Genomic DNA, 18,534 nt, shown 5'->3' on the forward strand with positions numbered 1-18,534 from the left:
TTATACTCAGTTGTTTTGCCTCCAAATAAAACTAGGCAAACATCTTTTATTCCAATCCTTTCTGATACATACTCATCTTTTATTCCAATTCTTTCTGATATATGCTCTTCATACACTTCCTCTTATTTAAAAATTTTCTTTAAATTTCCAACCAGGAACCTAATAAACTTTTGGTCTTGGACAAATTTGAATGACAAAATACTGAACAGCCAAGTTAAAATTAAATTGCAGCTTTCTGAGATAAGAAAAAGATGGTAAGAAACCTACAAATGCAATAGAAGGATTGAATTATGCGTTAGGACAATCAGGAGGATAAGAAAGGGTTTTATAAGCATCTGGGAATGGGGAAAAATGCCTATAAATTAAGCACTTTCAGATTGGACTACAACTTTATTTTTAATAATAAAAAAGATCTAAGAGACAACAGAGCGCTGTCTACAAGAGTTTAAAGAAAAACAAATTGTGAAAGAACAGGCTTTAGTGATTTATGTTCAAAAGCAGCAGAAAGACTTTTCCAGATTTACAAGGGCTTAGGAAACATATCCTAGCAAATACAATTAAAACAACCCCTTGACAAAGCCTCTGGGTTGCTGAGTGATTAATCAGAACATATAATTCAAGACTGGGAAAGTTGTAATGTAAAATAATATGCTTTGAAAAAAAATCACATAGTAAATAATATATTTAACATTAAGAGTTCAATGCAAACAAATAAAAAATTGCCAAGAATAATTATTTAAAATATACATAATATAATTTTTTAAAGGTAAATAAATTATGCATATTTAAAACTATAATTTGTATAATTAGGTAATTGATAGAGAGGGATAAGAGAAATAAAAGTATGCTAATGTCCTCAACCTATATAAAGAAGGATTCCAGAGGTATTTCATTTAGCTGTGACCAACGAGAGAAGTATTTACCCAAACGTGTATTTCTGAATAATCATAAATAATGTAAAACTCAGCATACTCATTTTAAACAGTCAGATGATTCTTAAAAAGTAAATATAGCACAGAGCAAAAAGTTGAAAATGAAGGAAAATGTGAGCAAGCATATAAAGTAGCTTCAAATAAGCTGAGAAAAGTAAATATTTCAGTTATGAAAATAAGTTTAAATGGGGCTTATATTCTATTAAAGACAGACTGTCACATTCACACATGAAAAAGTCCAACCCAGTGTAAGCATGGTGATATAGAAAGACTAGCATTGCTTTTGTTTGTCTTTATGTCTTCTGATCTAACCAATGCAGTTGAACAAAAGAGGTGCAGAGGATTTGACTATACAATAGGATTGATTGAAAAAAGCAAGATCAATAAGATATTTATTCTTTTGATTAGCCCCCAAATACAATGTAGTAGAGGGTCTTTCAACTCTTCACTTAACTGATGTGACAAATCAACTCAGGTTCCTCATTCCCTCTGTATGACATAAGACATGTTTTCAACGATGTACCGAACACCAGGGGCCTTAGCTCCCTCTGCAGCAGCTCTGAGGATTCCCACATCCACACATCGATTTGTACATCCACCAGCAAGCTTCATTTTCCTCAAAACTGTTCATATCATGCATACTAATTTCTAAAGTCATAAAAATTTATTAAATGCTATAAAAATCAAATAATGAAAACTATCATTTGAATGTTTGGGAAATACTTTAACTAGTATAAGCTGCTAAAAATGGCTATGGGATAAGATGTGAGACAGACCACTATAAAAAGTTAGGAGGGGAAAATGAGAAAAGTTTGTATAATTTTATATTCACATTGGACATGAGTCTAATTTTCAATTCCGTGTTCAAAAAGTTAAAACTGGAATTAGTACTTGATTGTTGTAAGAAAGGCTTTGACTTCATGTAACGTAAAACTAATAGTAAATTTCTTGGCATTAGATCAAAAAGTTGATGAGCAAATGCCTATTTAAATGGTTTCAGTTAATTTACTTTTAGTTTTATGATTCCACTAAAAATAATTATCTTTAATTTTAAATTAAAAATGCATACCTAGTAACGATGGGTGCTGCTGGGTCAATGGGATAGAGATCTTTCTGTTGATGACTGAAACTTTTCTGTATTTACAAATTTTGTCATGAACATATACAATTTTGCAGTTATGTAGTGACTTAAAAATCTTCCTTCAACATTTGTTATTTCAACAAAATATTAGGAAGGAAGGAAGACCAGCGGGGTGTCAATGGCTTAGGGTTTTTGTTTTCAGTTAAATTTGGGTTTGAACCCAGTCCCCTCTCTTGTTAATATGGTTTTCATATTGACCATGTTATTTGGCCCCTTAATGTATATAGGAGACTTGAATATGGAGCATTATAAGGAATTTAGAAAGATTAAATGTTTCAGAAGTATAATGTTCCTGAGACATAACAGTGTCTGGTGGATATATCTGCTCCTCTGCCTCTTTTCTCAGGATGGTGTAATTTCCTTGGATTCTTACCCTTTAATCCTTATCTTTTCTGGAATAAGGAATGAGGCTTCTCTAGAGCTACATCCTCTTAAGTCTTCCAGTTGCTCTGTGGATCCTTGAATAATAAGAGAAACAGTAAAAGAAAAGGAAGAAGAATAAACAAAATAGAAGAGAGATTTCAGCCAAACAATTGTCATTATATGTTATCAAAACCAAGTAAATTAGAACTTGACTCAAGAAAACATTTAAAATGATCCAGTCTTACTAAGACATGAGCATCAAATGAGCAATGTTGCACCTGAAGAGAAACAGTCAAAATCTTTTGTGCAAAACATACCTAATCTGTGGTTCAAGCAAAATGTGGGTTTAGGAGCCTGAAGTTTGCCAGGACAAGATGTGACAAGGTGATATAGCAAAGAAAAAGGACATGTATTCAAGATAAGGCTGTCACATTAAAAACATACAAATTATATTTGAAAATAAATGTTTTCCTCTCATTTTAAAGGGGTTTGGCCTACTCTAATGATTTCATCTCATTCAAACTATTCCTGGAACTCCTTTGGAAATTATTTTCTTTTTTAAAAAAAATTGTTTTTAGATTTAAGTGGACACACTATCTTTATTTTACCTTTATGTGGTGCTGAGGATCGAACCCAGTGCCTCATGCATGTCAGGTGAGCATTCTACCCCAGCCCTGGAAATAATTTTCTTAAACAGATTAGTTGTGACACATGTTCACATTGGGACGATACATTAGCCATTTTTTCTTAACAACAAAACATTGAGACACAGTGAGATGAAACACAGTGAAGGAACTGGTTATTGTATTTGGTACTACAGGATTTGCCCCAAACGAAAATAGGAGTTGGCGAAGCTAATATTACTGTGCAGAAGAAACATACAGCTAATTAAATGTAGGAATAAGTGTCATTTCTATTAGGTTCATCAGATGTACCTGATTATATGGTAGTCTTTGTGAAACTTTACTTATTGTTGAAATTAACTGGAATCAATCCATTCCACCATTCAAATTCAACTCTTTTGAGCATCACATTCAAGTATTCTGTCCATTGGCATGAACGGATGATCTGATCATTTAAACATTTCATCTGGCTAATAATGGGCAAGAAGTTGATTGCCTCTAAAAGTCCTTAATAGAAATCTGCACTGAGACAACTATTTATTTCATGTCTACAAGAACTTAGTATAAATATTTTTTTTTTCTATTCTGGACTTTCATCATTCTACCCCACTTCCCTGCTGGTTTTTTTTCTAGATATAAGGTATTCAAAATTTAATTTCCTTATCACCTAACAGTCCATGCAAATCTATAGGCTTCTTTCATCATTATCAATGTTCTACTGTTCTCCTCAAAGTTATTCTCAAAGAACCTTCCAATCCTTCCAGCCTCACTGTGCACAGAGTACACTTGATTTCTGCTGTTCCTATGGCTTATTTGGGAGTTGATGCTTAAAACACTCAACACTTGGCAATACCAGTTTGATTAACATTTTAGTCTGGGTTATATTTAAGCTCCACAAGGCCAAGAATATTTGTTTTGTTTACTCCCATATCCCCATCATAATTATTTTACTTACACTAAATGGAATTAATTTGTTCTTACATCTCGCATCCTTTAAACTTCCTTTTAAAATCAATGTTCAGTGGCTCCTTCTACAAATCAATTTTGCTTTAATTACTTAAGGCCCCCGAAGATTGGTACTTTTCTCTGTCCAATGGTTGTTTATATTCATTTGCTACATGAAATAAAGGAGAACTTGGATTCAGCTTACCAAAGGACAGTAGAAAGCACAGCAATTAAACTATTGATGTATTTTCTAACCAATAAATTTGACGATGCTGGGAAACTCCCCTATGTAGCAGTCTTTCCTCAGCGGCTGAGAGGCATTGTTGCAATGTATAATATATGCAAACTGCGAATACATAAACACTGTACCTAAGAAACCCAGAACACTCTCGAAAATGTCAGGCTGTGATGGAGTGATAGAAAAGCAGGTCAAAATGGGCTTACTTATAGAATATATGTAAAATTGAGGCTCTACATCTGGGAACTATAAAGAAATGCAATACATCTATTTCTGTCTTTTTATATCCTTCATGCAAAAACTGATGTCCCCAGAGATTAAGCCTTATTCAAAAGCAAATGGAAGTTTCCAGGCCAGAATGCACATTCTGTTGGATTAATTACAGAGGGTGGGGTTCACATACATGCCTTCAATATGCCCCTCTTTTCATTTACATTTATGGGTATGCAATTTAGTTAAGAGAGTGTAAGAGCTGGGCAGATGATTCTGTTAGTGCAGCTGAAACAAATGTTCAAACTCAGTGTGACATTATGCACACAGATGAGGGAGGCAGCATTCTTTGTTGGGCAATTCGAGAGCTATTCAAAACATTTCCAGCCCCAAATTATGTCTGTTAATGGCAATGACTACTGTACCATGCCCAAGTTAATGACACCTTCAGGAGACATTTGGTCTCCCAACAAGAGTGTGAGTTCTGGATCTGCCATCTCCTAACGGATCTCTAGGAATCTCAGGTTTTGATTTAGAAAGAACACCATAGGTTACTGTGGAGAGTTACTGTACGATTATCATTAAGGTGCATTATTAGGTGCACTGTCCTGTGACAGGTATTTTATTATTCTCCTTATTGCGGTTTCTGCCCTAGTTCTACTGGACCACGTTGTTTCTTGCCCTGGTCTCTGTTGCTCTGGAGTCTTTGCATCATTCACTCTTTCCACCTTGGACACCCTTCTCCTCTGAAGTTCCTAGCTATATCCTGCTCCTCTTTCTGAGCTCAGTCACATGTCATCTTTCCCTGACCTTCATATTTCCCCAACTCCAGTGGTAAACACTCCTTCAACATACTTCCAGAAGACCTCCTCCTCATTGCAACTCCAAGGTCACTACTCTTATGAATAAAGAATGAAGCAGGAAAACATTAGCATCTGTCATTAACTCAAGTCTTGTGCTCAGCTATGCTGACAGATTTAAAAGAATTAAAAGACTAGATTGCCAACTACAGCTTCACAGGAGGACACATGAATGGAAAAAATTCAAACAATTGAGGAACTAACCCTTAAACTGTTTTCTTTAAAATAGGGACTCTTTATCATGCCCCAGAAATGAAAGTTTTTGTGGTCAATTGGAAAAGATTCACATTTCTTAGAGATTCACCATGCTTAATAGCATGAGAGTATTTTGTGAGGCTCTGATACAAAGCAATCAGTTTAATTTTATTTCAAAACTTTTTACCATGGAATGTATTATTTTCACACACAACTATTTAACTTATGATTTCATAGATGGTTCTTTGAAAAATAAAAATAGTTTTATGTCATTCTCTTTAGGATGATCCTGTGGAAAGAATTTAGGAAGAAAAGGCAGAAAACCTGAATTTGATCCTGGCTTATCAGGTATGTGACACTGGACAGTCCACTGTTTATCAAAACTACCTTTTCTGGATCTGATAAAGTGAATGGTAAAACCTACTTTAATAATCCATTGGTTGTCCACAATTAAAGGTTGATATTTATGATGATTCTCAGTGTAAAGCATTATAGAAATTTATTTATTTTTATTCTTAGAATGAAAATAAAAATCAAATCAATCAGATAAGCTTAGACTTTCAAAACGCTCCCGTGCCACTTTGAAATTTCCTTCATTCTGTTAGCCACCTAAGGAAATTCACTAAAGAACAAATTAACTTTTCTGGAACATGTCGAGTTCCTGCCATAGATGATGGAGGAGCTCACCCAGAGAGAACTTATCTGTCTTCTTCTCACAGGGCAAAATGGAATGAAAGCCCACGACCTCATGTTGGGCAGCATCTCCTGGAAATGAAAAGTGGAGAGTATGGGATACCTTCTTAACATCCAGATGACCAGGGGCCAGTGTCCTCTGTGGGCTGATGCTCAGGAGAGAAGGCATTGAAAAATTTGTGATTGTGTTGCAAAGGCCGACAAGGACATCCTTACAAAAAGTGATGCCGGGGAACAGTCCAAATCTCAGCCCTGACTGAGAAGACTTGTGTTCCCCTTAACAATAAAAAATGGATTCTGATATATTTACTCAGAGTCCTGTCCTGTCTGATCTCATCAGGTTATTAACTGTCCTTTATAAAATTCTTTAAAATTAATGAGTCCCTAAAGAGGAGTGATTTCCCCAGTGGTTCTTCTTAAATTGAATTCAACTAGAGAAAATATTTGAAAAAAATTTCCATAGTCTATGAGCTAAGGCAAGGGTTAAGGGATGACCCTTCTGTGTGGTCAACGTAGATGATTATTGCCTGGGGATTCCACACAGCCCTCCTTCTTCCTTTCCCACACCCAACAGGGACCTACCAATGATATATTCCATAAAGAACACTCTGTGAGAGGAGCTGAATGCAGATGTGCATTCAGTGAGAGCACGTGATACACACGTTCCTCACTCACTTGACACCACCCAGGCAGCTGGAGGTCCAGAGGCCAGTCTGTGGCTCTGTGGTGTGGCAGCTGCAGGCCACAGACTGGTATGGAAGCTTTCGAAGGGCTTCCTCCTCTGAGAGGAGGCGCTGGATTGCATGGACTCCTTGATTCCTTCTAGCTGTAAAGTGCTCGAACTCTGTTTCTTTCTTTCTTTCCACCTCCCTCTACCCCTTATATGCTGAAAATAATGTACTTTCTCCTCATTGTTGCCCTTAATGTTTAGCCATGTTCAGCTTCCCAGTCTCATGATCATTACCGCCAATACATCTTTATTCAATGGGTAACAAATATTTATTGAATTCCTACTATAAACCAGGTTCTATTCTCAATGTTTGGATTATAGCAGAGGACAAAATAGAGATTTTTTTCCCCTCATAGAAAAATTACATTTTTTTGGAGGGGGGTAAGGAAGACAGACAATAAGTAATAAACAAGAATAAGAATATTTAACATTGTGCTAGGTGGGATGAGAGTTAAGAAAAACAATGGGATAGGGTAAGGGCACCGGGGATAGGGGTGAGGGTGATGTAATAACTAGACAGGTACCATGGACTACCTTAAGTCAAATGTCTAGGGAAGGTCTCTCTCAGGCAATAGGTAGACCATGAACTGAGAGTTTTCCATTCAAGAAAGGGGAAAGAACATGAGATAATAGCATGTGAAGAGGTCTCTTTTGAACCGAAGTACACAGTCCAATGTATCCATCAAGGTTCAGAATTCCTAAAATCACCTGAGTGAATCAGCTTGCCCTTGGCATTCATGGAGGTGTCAATCCAGTGTCGATGCTGGTTCTAGGACACACACAACTGTGTGTGCATATAGAAGCTACATTCAGACTTGTTTTCCTTTTATCTGGATTCTAAGTTTCTTGAGTCTAGTTAAATTATTCATAATATATTCAATATGTATAATCAAAAATGTTCCAGGGTATTGCAAATATGACTTGATATGAACTGAAGTCACCTGAAACCTGCTGTGATTGGAAATTTGGAAAAGGATAATGGCTAATCTAAGGGCTGATATTTTTTCCACCAATTCGTCTATGCCAGGCACTTTTGATTCTCTTCAATATATTCAAAGCCATGGCACCAAATGGGGTCACTTTTAGTTGTAAGTAAAGACAGAAGAAAAGGATCAAAGAACCCTGGGGCGCATCAATATTTGGTTATCAGGAGGAAAATGAGAATTCAGCCTTGGGGAGAGAGACAAAATGGAACCGAGGAAAGAAAACAAAAACATGGTATGATATATATGTATATACATATATATCATAGATATTAAAATTGCTACTGTAGTGCATCCAATTAACATAATGTATCATCTCACATATTTATCTCCCTCTTTTTGTGGCAAGAGCACCTAAAATCTGCTTATTTAAGAGGCGTCCCAAATACAGTACAATTTTACTAACTACATGAGAGGAAGGCTTAAATACCATCTATGCTTATGATTTCTAAATGTATGTTTGTTGTCACAGTATTTCTGAACTCCTGATCTAGATATCCAGGAAGATATTTCAAATGCAATATATCCAAAATATAATTTATATAATTTTCTCCACTACATTTGATTTTCTTGCAGACTTTCCCATTTTAGTAAATTACATCTCATTATTTCCCTTAACTTAGGCTAAATTTTTTGGAGTCTTCTTTGGCACCTCTCTTGGATTTCCACTCCACATGCAGTCCATATAAAATTCTACTGGCTTTACCTTTAAAATACACTCAAAATATAATTATTTACCTAGTTTGCTATGCTAGATGCCTAAAAAACCCCTGAATCTCCTTTTATCCAAACTAGTATTCTTTGCACAGAGACCCATTTATTAAAAATGCAAGTCTGATAATACTGCTACTCTGCTCTAATCTCTTCAGTGGCTTTGCATCTTGCTAAGAATGAAATCCAAGCCCTTATTATGTCCTATAATTCCCACCATGACCTTGACTTCAGGTAACTTCTAACATCCTCTCCTGCATACCACCTTCTGTGCTCTATCCTTCACTTAGTGCCTGAAGTAACACACTTCCTTGACGTCCTGTGAAGAGCAAGACAGAACAGTGTGGATGATTAAGTGCATGGACTCAGGTACCAATTGCCTGGGTTTGATCCTGGACTATATCTCTTACTAGTTTGGTTACCTTAGACAACTCTCTAACCTCTTTGTGCATTAGTTCTCTTATTTGTAAGTTGGGGATAATCATGGTATCCTTTTCAAAACTTGGAAAGGATAAAAACAATTCAAACCATGTAAGCTATCGATAGGTGTTAGCTATGGCCATCACCATCATCACCACCATCATAAACATCATCAACATTATCATCATTAGTTGCCATGACTACCAACATGTCACCACATCATACCGTCATAACAACCTTTTAAATTTTTTTATTTGTTCTAGTTAGTTATATATGACAGTAGAATGCAGTTTGAGACATAATACTTAGATGGAGCATCATCAGCATGATCTGTCACCACACCATCATCTTTCTTCTCCTCCTCCACAACTGAACACAAGGACACTTTCATCTTCAGGAATTTGCACTTGCTTCTGGCTCTGTCTGAGAAGCTCTTCTGACAGGTCTCCATATGCCTTGCTTTTGTACAACCTTCAAGTCTTTATTTAATGTTGCCTCCTTCAAGAAGGCTTTCTTGTGACTTTATAAAATAACACTCCTATAACTCTTATTTTATTCTTCTTATCTTGCCATGTTTTCTTTGTATCATATAGTAGCAACTATGTTTTGTTATTAGTTGCTATCTCTTTTATTTTCTGCATCTGGGGCTTTGTTTATTTTGCCATTGTATTTATCTTATTTGAAACAATGTGTGTTTTTAGAGGTGAAAATCCCTTGCATTAAGTGTTTATTTGAATATTTAATGAGTTCTACTGGTCTCTTAAATTATCTTATATGTACAGAGTCCTATATCTCTGGCTATATTCTAAGTAACTCCTCAATTTTAGTTTTAATTTACTGATTCTTATTTCAAGTTTTTTTGTCAAATGTTTATGCCATCTATTAAGAATTTTAAGAATGCAATTAATTTTTATATCCAGTTTTTTATTTGTCCTTTTCCATATTGTTCTACTTCTTTTTTTTCAGTGAGGTTTTTTTTTAAATTTTTTAAATTATTAGTTGTTCAAAACATTGCAAAGCTCTTGACATATCATATTTCATACATTTGATTCAAGCAGATTATGAACTCCCAGTTTTTACCCTGTATACATATTGCAGATTCATATCGGTTCCACATCCACTTTTTTACATACTGCCATACTAGTGTCTGTTGTATTCTGCTGCCCTTCCTATCCTCTACTATACTCCCTTCCCTCCCCTCCACTCTCCTCCCATCTTCTCTCTCTACCCCATCTACTGTAATTCATTTCTCTCTCTTGTTTTTTTCCCTTTCCCCTCACTTCCTCTTGTATGTAATTTTGTATAACAATGAGGGTCTCCTTCCTTTACCATGCAATTTCCCTTCTCTCCCTTTCCCTCCCCCCTCTTGACCCTGTTTAATGGTGATCTTCTTCTCATGCTCTTCCTCCCTATTCTGTTCTTAGTTGCTCTCCTTATATCAAAGATGACATTTGGCATTTGTTTTTTAGGGATTGGCTACCTTCACTTAGCATAATCTGCTCTAATGCCATCCATTTCCCTGCAAATTCCATGATTTTGTCATTTTTTAGTGCTGCGAAATACTCCATGGTGTATAAATGCCACATTTTGTTTATCCATTCATCTATTGAAGGGCATATAAGCTGGTTCCACAGTCTAGCTATTGTGAATTGTGCTGCTATGAACATCGATGTAGCAGTATCCCTATAGTATGCTCTTTTAAGGTCTTCAGGGAATAGTCCGAGAAGAGCAATAGCTGGATCAAATGGTGGTTCCAGTCCCAGCTTTCCCAGGAATCTCCATACTGCTTTCCAAATTGGCTGCACCAATTTGCAGTTCCACCAGCAATGTACAAGTGTACCCTTTTCCCCACATCCTCGCCAGCACTTGTTGTTGTTTGACTTCATAATGGCTGCCAATCTTACTGGAGTGAGATGGTATCTTAGGGTGGTTTTGATTTGCATTTCTCTGACTGCTAGAGATGGTGAGCATTTTTTCATATTGTTCTACTTCTAATTCACAATTACAGTTATTATTTCACAGACTCCTGTTCTTGTTATATAGTTGTTATTTGATCCTCTATTTTGTTTTTACAAATTTATTATAATTTGTAATCTTATTTTTTACCTGCTGAAACTTATTTTCACATTATTACCATTTCTTTGCTTTGGTTTGTTGTGAAATATTGAGACTCTTGTGGCAATGGGTTTCTATGAATATTTTGTGACTTTTATCTGGTTGCTCATATAATTCAGGAGGGTTTTTGTTTGTTTTGTTTTTGAGCTATCATCTTACTTGAGTTGTTTTACTCTTGCCTTAACCCGTATTCCTGAGGTCCACAGTTTAGAACATAATTTATAGTAAGGAATGATGTTTACTCTGGGAATATGTTGGTTTAAGGTCCCAAGCAACTTTGTGGCTTGGCTTAGTTACTGTTTATGTGAATGCCATGCCTTTTAAGGGAATATATATTGTTAATGGATCCAAATATTCTTTATTCTGAGCACCATCTAGATCTTAATTTAGTGCACGTAGTCTCATTCCTATACTCCATAAATGTCTTTGGTTATTTCCAATTTTGAATGCCAACATTGTTTTCCTATTTCTGTACATACACACCATCCTCCCATCAAGGATACAGTTTATCTGCTCTTCACTCATCTTGAACATTGTGACTTGCCTGAACCAATGAGATAAGCAGAAGTGAAGCCTAGGATTTGTTAACATAGGCCTTAGAAGTTTGTAGCTTCCAGTTTCAATCTCCATATCCATGTGGCGTATAAAGAAGTTTGTGCTGGATTATTGAATGACAAAATAACAAAAATGGAGCAAAAAAAGGAGAGAGCAGCCCCAACAATGTCCAAGACTGGTAAGTGAAGTCATCTTGGACATTTCAGCCCTGGCCAAATTCCCATCTGAATGCAACTGTGTGTCTTTGAAAACAGAAGGCCCAGTCAGCTGAGTCCAGCCCAACCAGAGAGCCACAGAAAGAATAATACTTATAGTTTTAAACCACTAAATTTGGGAATAGTTTTTTTTTTTGGCAACAATCAATTCATAGATGAGTCACTTAAGGTCACTAGCACGGACGTCCCAACTTGCCACATTGTCTCAGCTTCTGTCTCCACTAACAGACATGAGATTTCATTGCTTCATGTTTGTGAACAACATATATTCTTAATATAGTTTAAAATATTTTTAGCTATTATACTTTATTTAATGTACATATTTTATAAATTATTTCCATGTGTTTTGGGGGTAACCTAAAGCACAGTTCCTTTAATGTTATTCTATTCATTTCTACTAAAATGTTTCAACCTGAAATACTATTCTCCTACCTTAAATCATATTAAATGGCTTACATTTTTGGCAAGTCTCACAGAAAGGAGTTCTCTCAGTTAAGCTTACCTTTTTATGTTACACTTAAAATACTCAAGACTTAACATGGTGTAAGAACTAAAATCTATTTGAAGAAATCAGCAGAAAATTCCAAGGGAACATATTTACACAAGCCAAGAAAAGGCCTGGAAGAAACTTTGATAACCCAACCTGCACAGCATCTTCTTTCCAATTTTCTTCGTTTATTTTTCTTCTTCATACCATAATAGCAGAAATAATAATGATGCTGTATGTTCATAGGGTTTAATGTAAGAGAGACATTATTTAATCTTTAATTGACCTAATCAGACAGGTGTAGTGTCATCTCCATTTGATTTCCAATAAAACTGAAACACAGAGAATATATGTGAATGTTTTTCCTTTTTCTTTTTTTGATACTGGGGATTTAACTTAGGGACACTTTACTACAGAGCCCCATCCCCTGTTGCCTGGCCCCTCCCATTTTAAAGTTTTATTTTGAGATAAGGTCTCATTAAGTTGCTTGACCATCTCACTAAGTTTTTGAGGCTAGACTGGAACTTGCAATCCGCCTGTGTCATTCTCTGGAGTTGCTGGGATTACAGATATCACCATTGCACCTGGTGTGAATTTCTTTTGTCACAAAGATACAGAGAAGGAGACTCATTAAGCTAAGTGAAATAAGCCTAACTCAGAAAGCAAAGGATCCTGTTTTCTCTTATGTGGAAGCTAGAGAGATAGAGAGGGGGGAAAAAGTGTGTGTGTGTGTGTGTGTGTGTGAGACAGAGAGAGAGAGAGAGAGAGAGAGAGAGAGAGAGAGAGAGAGAGAGAGAATCTTGTGAAAACAGAAAAGAGACCAGTAGTTTGGAGGAAGAGGAGCAGGAGAAGGGAGGGAAGAAGGAAAGGAAAGGAAAGGAGAGGTACTGGGGAATGAAACTGACCAAATTATATCGTTCTATTGTGTGCATGTATGAATATGTAACTATGATTCCCACTAATATTGTATAATTATACTATGCCAATAAAAATGTACTTGAATGGGAAACTAGAATATAGTAAGATAAAAGGGCATGAAAGTCACTTTTATTTCTTCTAGAAAATATAGCTTGCTTGGAGAGTATCCTGAGATACAGAGTATAAACCAAGCCCAGAGATGCACAAAGTAGGGCCATAACATGTGACACTCTGACATGAACCTGGGATGCCAAAGAGCCACATTATGAGGTACAGCAGGATCCCCAACTAACCTGTTTACTTAGGATGCCATCTTTCAAATTCTGGGAATAACAGTTGAGCCAAAGGACATTCTCAGCCTGTTAAGATTCTGAGAGATGCTGAAATTAGGAGACACACTGTCAGGAAAATGTATGCTGGAGAGAAAGCCGAGGATGTGGCTGGACAAACTTTAAAAAAAATGATATTTATTTATTTATTTATTTGACTCTATCTATCTATCTATCTATCTATCTATCTATCTATCTATCTATCTATTTAGTTAGACATTTCAGGATATGTACAGTAGAATCCATCTTGACATAATTATAAAAATATGGACTATGTCCTATTCTAATTCAGACCCCCACATCTCCCCTCTCCTAACCCCCTACTCCTTTCCCTCTACTCTAATGATTGCTGCCAGTAAATGAACAATCTTTTTTGATAAAAGTGTTTTGGAAGGATCAACAGATCAGATTTTTCATTCTCACAGAGGGTCCTTGAAGACGTTACGTGCATTAACTCATGAATCCCCAAAACCACCTCAGAAGACACTAGGAATAGAGATAGGATTGACCAGGAAATCTATATGGAGGATCCCCTGGAATAGTAAATAATATGAGCAGAAAATATGACAGTTTGTATTGAAAGGGAGAGAGGAAAAAAAAAAGAAATGAAATGGAGTTGCCAGACTCCCCAAATTCTACAAATTAGGAAGAGGCTGAAAAAACTACTGAGATGAAAACCTACTACCCTCCATGGAAAAGGAAAGATGAGCCTGGAGACGGAGCCAGGGACCTAAAGAATGACTTCTTGGACTTTCGAGGAAATCTTGGGTCTAGAAGGCAGAACTTCAGGTCCAGGTGGTGAAGAGAAGATCCACACTGGATTATTCTTGGGTCTTGAAAATGAATGCAGCTTATCCTGTTTGATGATCAAAATTGCCTCAGAGCATTTTTTAAAAAACTTTTTTTTACATCCATCCTCTTTTTTGTGTGTGTGGAGTAGGAAGGTCTGTAACCATTATCCTATGCATGCTTCAACATCAGATTATCTTCTTTTATAGTTTGCAAGTCTGCAGATGGAGAAGACTTTTGTCCCAGGAAAACTCATATTACTAGTGTCACCTAGGCCTTAATTTATGTGGCTTAGATGATGAGATTAGGGACACTTGACTGATGATATTTAGATGAGATTTTGGACCCTGATTGACGCTCTAAAGGAATGAATTTTTTTAAGATTTTGGAATAAAGTGAATGTATTTAATTGGGATGTGTAATTAAATACCTTGAACCTCCTCCCTAATTAGTTTCATAGTAATATGGTTGGAAAGCAAAGATGAACAAAAAATATTTTATAGTCACAAAGGTAAAACAAGAATATCAATGATTTTTCAACAGAAACAATGGGAACCAGAAGATGATGGAATGACATTTTTTAAAAGATTAAAGAAAAAGGCATTCCTAGAATTTTATATAAAGTAAAAATAAGCTTACAGTTAAATTTAAAGAAATGCAGAAAACTACCCAAAACATGTTAAAAACTATTAACTGTTTATAAAAAAATAATAATATAAATAAGATAACAGCACAAATATGGAAGGGCAGAAAATGGTATTATAATTTTGAGAGTTTCTTCATATTTACTGTATTGGTATTATAATAACTCATGGTAGGTTGTGAAAAGAATATGACACAATATAATACAATAGATAGAGCTAGAAAGATAAGAGCAGACATAACAATCCTTTAAAAATTCAAAGTATTGGAAAGGAGGAATGAAAAGAGCCAAGAGCAGAAGTGATGGATGAGGAGCATATGGGAATATGGCATATACACATTCCCATCGTACATCGTAACAAGGAAAAGGATGAACTATATGCTTTTTTTCTTTTTCTTTTTTATTGGTGCACTGTGATTATACAAAATTGTGAGATTCACTGTGACATATTAGTAGATGTACATAACATAATTTTGGTAAATTTTGTTTCTCAGATCATAGCCAGCAATAAAAAAGAGTACTTCTTAATGGCAAAATGGCTAATTCATCAGTGAGATATATCAATGCTGAGCAAATTTATATCTAATAACAGAACTTCAAAACACAGGAAAGAAAAATGACCAAAACCAAAGGGAGAGACTGATACATGCAAAATTATAATTGTGGATTTTAAACCAGTTTTTCCAGTAACTAATAACATAAATAGACAGAAATACATGATACTATTGAAAATTAAGACCATATTATTAGCTGGCATAACATTATTGACGTCCCTCAAGAATGTATGTTACATACTTTTTATACACACCCACACACACATACATACATACACACACATATATTTCTGGCACACAGTAAGCACTTAATGTTAATTATGTTTAACAACTATTCTTTGAAAACAAATATAAGGCTGAATCATATTCCTTTATACAGTAACATTTAATCACTTCTTTATCATGAAAATGAACTGTTAACATATTTTCATTCTTACATAGAATACCATAATAAGCAATTTTGTTCTACTTGTTCTCTGTTGATCCCTAACTACGAAGGTCTTTCTGTGCCCTTCCTGTGCCCCAATAAGCTGATACCTGTGGCCAGAGTCACCCATGTGAGAGAGAGAAGGTTTTGAGCAGAAAGAGGTTGTGGTATTTCTCTCTCTGCTCTCTCCATTCCTGACCATAGTTTTGTCCATAGTGGCTTTTTTCTCTCTAAAGTCACAGTTCTTCCTGGTGGTTTCCCTCCCCCCATGCATCAGCTCTCACTGGTGTCTGATAACACTGAGACTTAAGTTTGCCTTTGGAGTCTAGGAGTGACAATGACTTCCTGCTATTGCTGGTGTGAAAGTCCCTGTTGGTTTCCTTATCCATAACTGCTGGAGACAATTCCATTCTTGAATTTCTTAAAAAAGTTAAAACCCATGGAATGAGCTGTCTCTTTCTAGCTGCACCCTCTCATACTTGTTAGTTTGTATGATGTAATGTTCATTTGCTTTATTTATTTACTAGAAGAGCAATTATTGAGTCAAATGGTAGAAATCTTTTAAAGGTCTTCGGCACTTAGTTTTATGTTATATAAACAGTTTTTATATAATTTATGTGAATTTAAAAAATTTCCTTGAACATCAGCTGAGAGAAATCCAGCCGTATAGGCATATTGACGCTTTGGAACCGAACCCTGGTCTGATAGGCCATACCCTCCCCTGTCCTAGACTTTCAGGGAGCCACAGTTCCTAGTAAGCACTTTCCAAATGGCCCCTTTCATCTCGCTGTTCCTCAGAGTGTAGATGAGGGGGTTGAGCATTGGGGTGCCCAGTGCGTAGACGAGTGAGATGAACTGATCTTGCTGGGGGTGGTAGCTGGAGCGGGGGTGCAGGTACATGAAGGCACAGCAGCCATACTGCAGCAGCACCACAGTGAGGTGGGAGGAGCAGGTGGAGAAGGCCCTGTGGCGGCCAGCTGCAGAGTGCATCTTGAGCACAGTGGCCGCTATGAAGGCGTAGGAGGTGGCGATGAGGAAGAAAGGCACGGCAATGGCCAGTGTGGCTGCCACCAGCACTGACAGCTCGTGGAAGTGGCTGTTGGCACACACCAGTTGCATGACGGGTGGCACATCACAAAAGAAGTGCTGAATACCTCGAGCGTGGCAGAATGGCAGAGAGAAGATGAAGGCCACCAGTTGTAAGGACAGGAACAAGCCGGTGACCACAGATGCCACCACCAGGCGGACACAATCAGAGTCATGATGAGAGGGTACTGCAAGGGGTGACAAATGGCGACATATCTGTCATAGGCCATGGCAGCCAAGACGAAGCAGTCTGCACTGCCAAGTGCAATGAAGAAGGCCATCTGAGTGGCGCAGCCCAGGAGGGTGATGGTCTTCTCTGACTGCAGGGTGTTGGCCAGGATGTGGGGCACCACCACAGCAGTGTAGCACATTTCTACCCCTGAGAGGCTGCCCAGGAAATAGTACATGGGCACATGGAGGCGGGCTTCAGCCTGGATGGACACCACAATGAGGACATTCCCGGTGATGATAAGTGCATAAGCCATGCTGACCCCCAGGAAGGACAGGACTCGCAGCTCTGGGCAGGAGGGGTAGGCCAGGAACACAAACTGCATCATCACCGAGTGGTTCCCCCAGGTCATTGAGCTACAGCTTGCTCTCTGAGGTCACAGGACAGAAGGAAGGATCAGACTGGTTCCCCCAGGTCCTTGAGCTACAGCTTGCTCTCTGAGGTCACAGGACAGAAGGAAGGGTCAGACAGGTGATGTATCATCACCCCGGTGATGTGTTTGCACTCTGAGCCGTGAAGGTAATTTCCAAGGCTGGAAGTGAAAACAAGAAGGATCAGGACTAATTCTTGGTTTTTGCCCACTCTTATGAAATCCTTCCATAGAAGTATCTGCACTTCAATTTCTAACTGCCCAGAGCTGGGTCCAATTATGTGAGAGAATATGAAGAAAATTGAAAGGGAGCAGAACTAAATAACTACTGTTTCAACTGCCAAATTTTAATATTTTTTTGTTATTTAATGTGTCTTTGAAAAAAAAATCTCTATCCTGAATTACTACTTGCAGTAGAAATCATTCATATAAACCCAAGTCAGTGTCACAAACATGGGGACTAGTGTCAGAAATATCTAAAACATCTGGAATCTGACTAGCTCTCTGTTCTCCAAGCTAAAGATAGGTGTCTCTTTCAATTCATCTCCTTTCCTTTTCCAAATTCAATAATACATTAGATTATTTCTCATGTCATTTACATATTACACATTTTGCTACAGTTGTGTAGGGGGACCACATCAGTGCAAAGAAATCTCTGAAATTAGATGATTTGTTTGAATAATTACATCTCCAGGATCCATGATGCGAGGCCATAGATAATCGCTCTGAATTTTGGGATTTTTAAATTTTAAAATAAAAAATGAAGTTAATAT

At 36.9% G+C, this 18,534-nt stretch overlaps 1 protein-coding gene across 1 annotated transcript; it reads right to left on the bottom strand.

The window, feature by feature from the left end:
- Positions 1-16,802: 16,802 nt before the first annotated feature.
- LOC308634991 (olfactory receptor 10W1-like) lies at positions 16,803-17,743 on the bottom strand (the record flags this gene model as incomplete). Its single annotated transcript, XM_081269246.1, is given in 2 exon segments — positions 16,803-17,329; positions 17,332-17,743. Coding segments are annotated over 2 exon segments (939 nt in total).
- Between the last annotated feature and the right edge of the window lie 791 nt (positions 17,744-18,534).

The sequence above is a fragment of the Spermophilus citellus genome (assembly GCF_964194105.1).
Source record: "Spermophilus citellus genome assembly, chromosome: 2".
Taxonomy (NCBI): domain Eukaryota; kingdom Metazoa; phylum Chordata; class Mammalia; order Rodentia; family Sciuridae; genus Spermophilus; species Spermophilus citellus.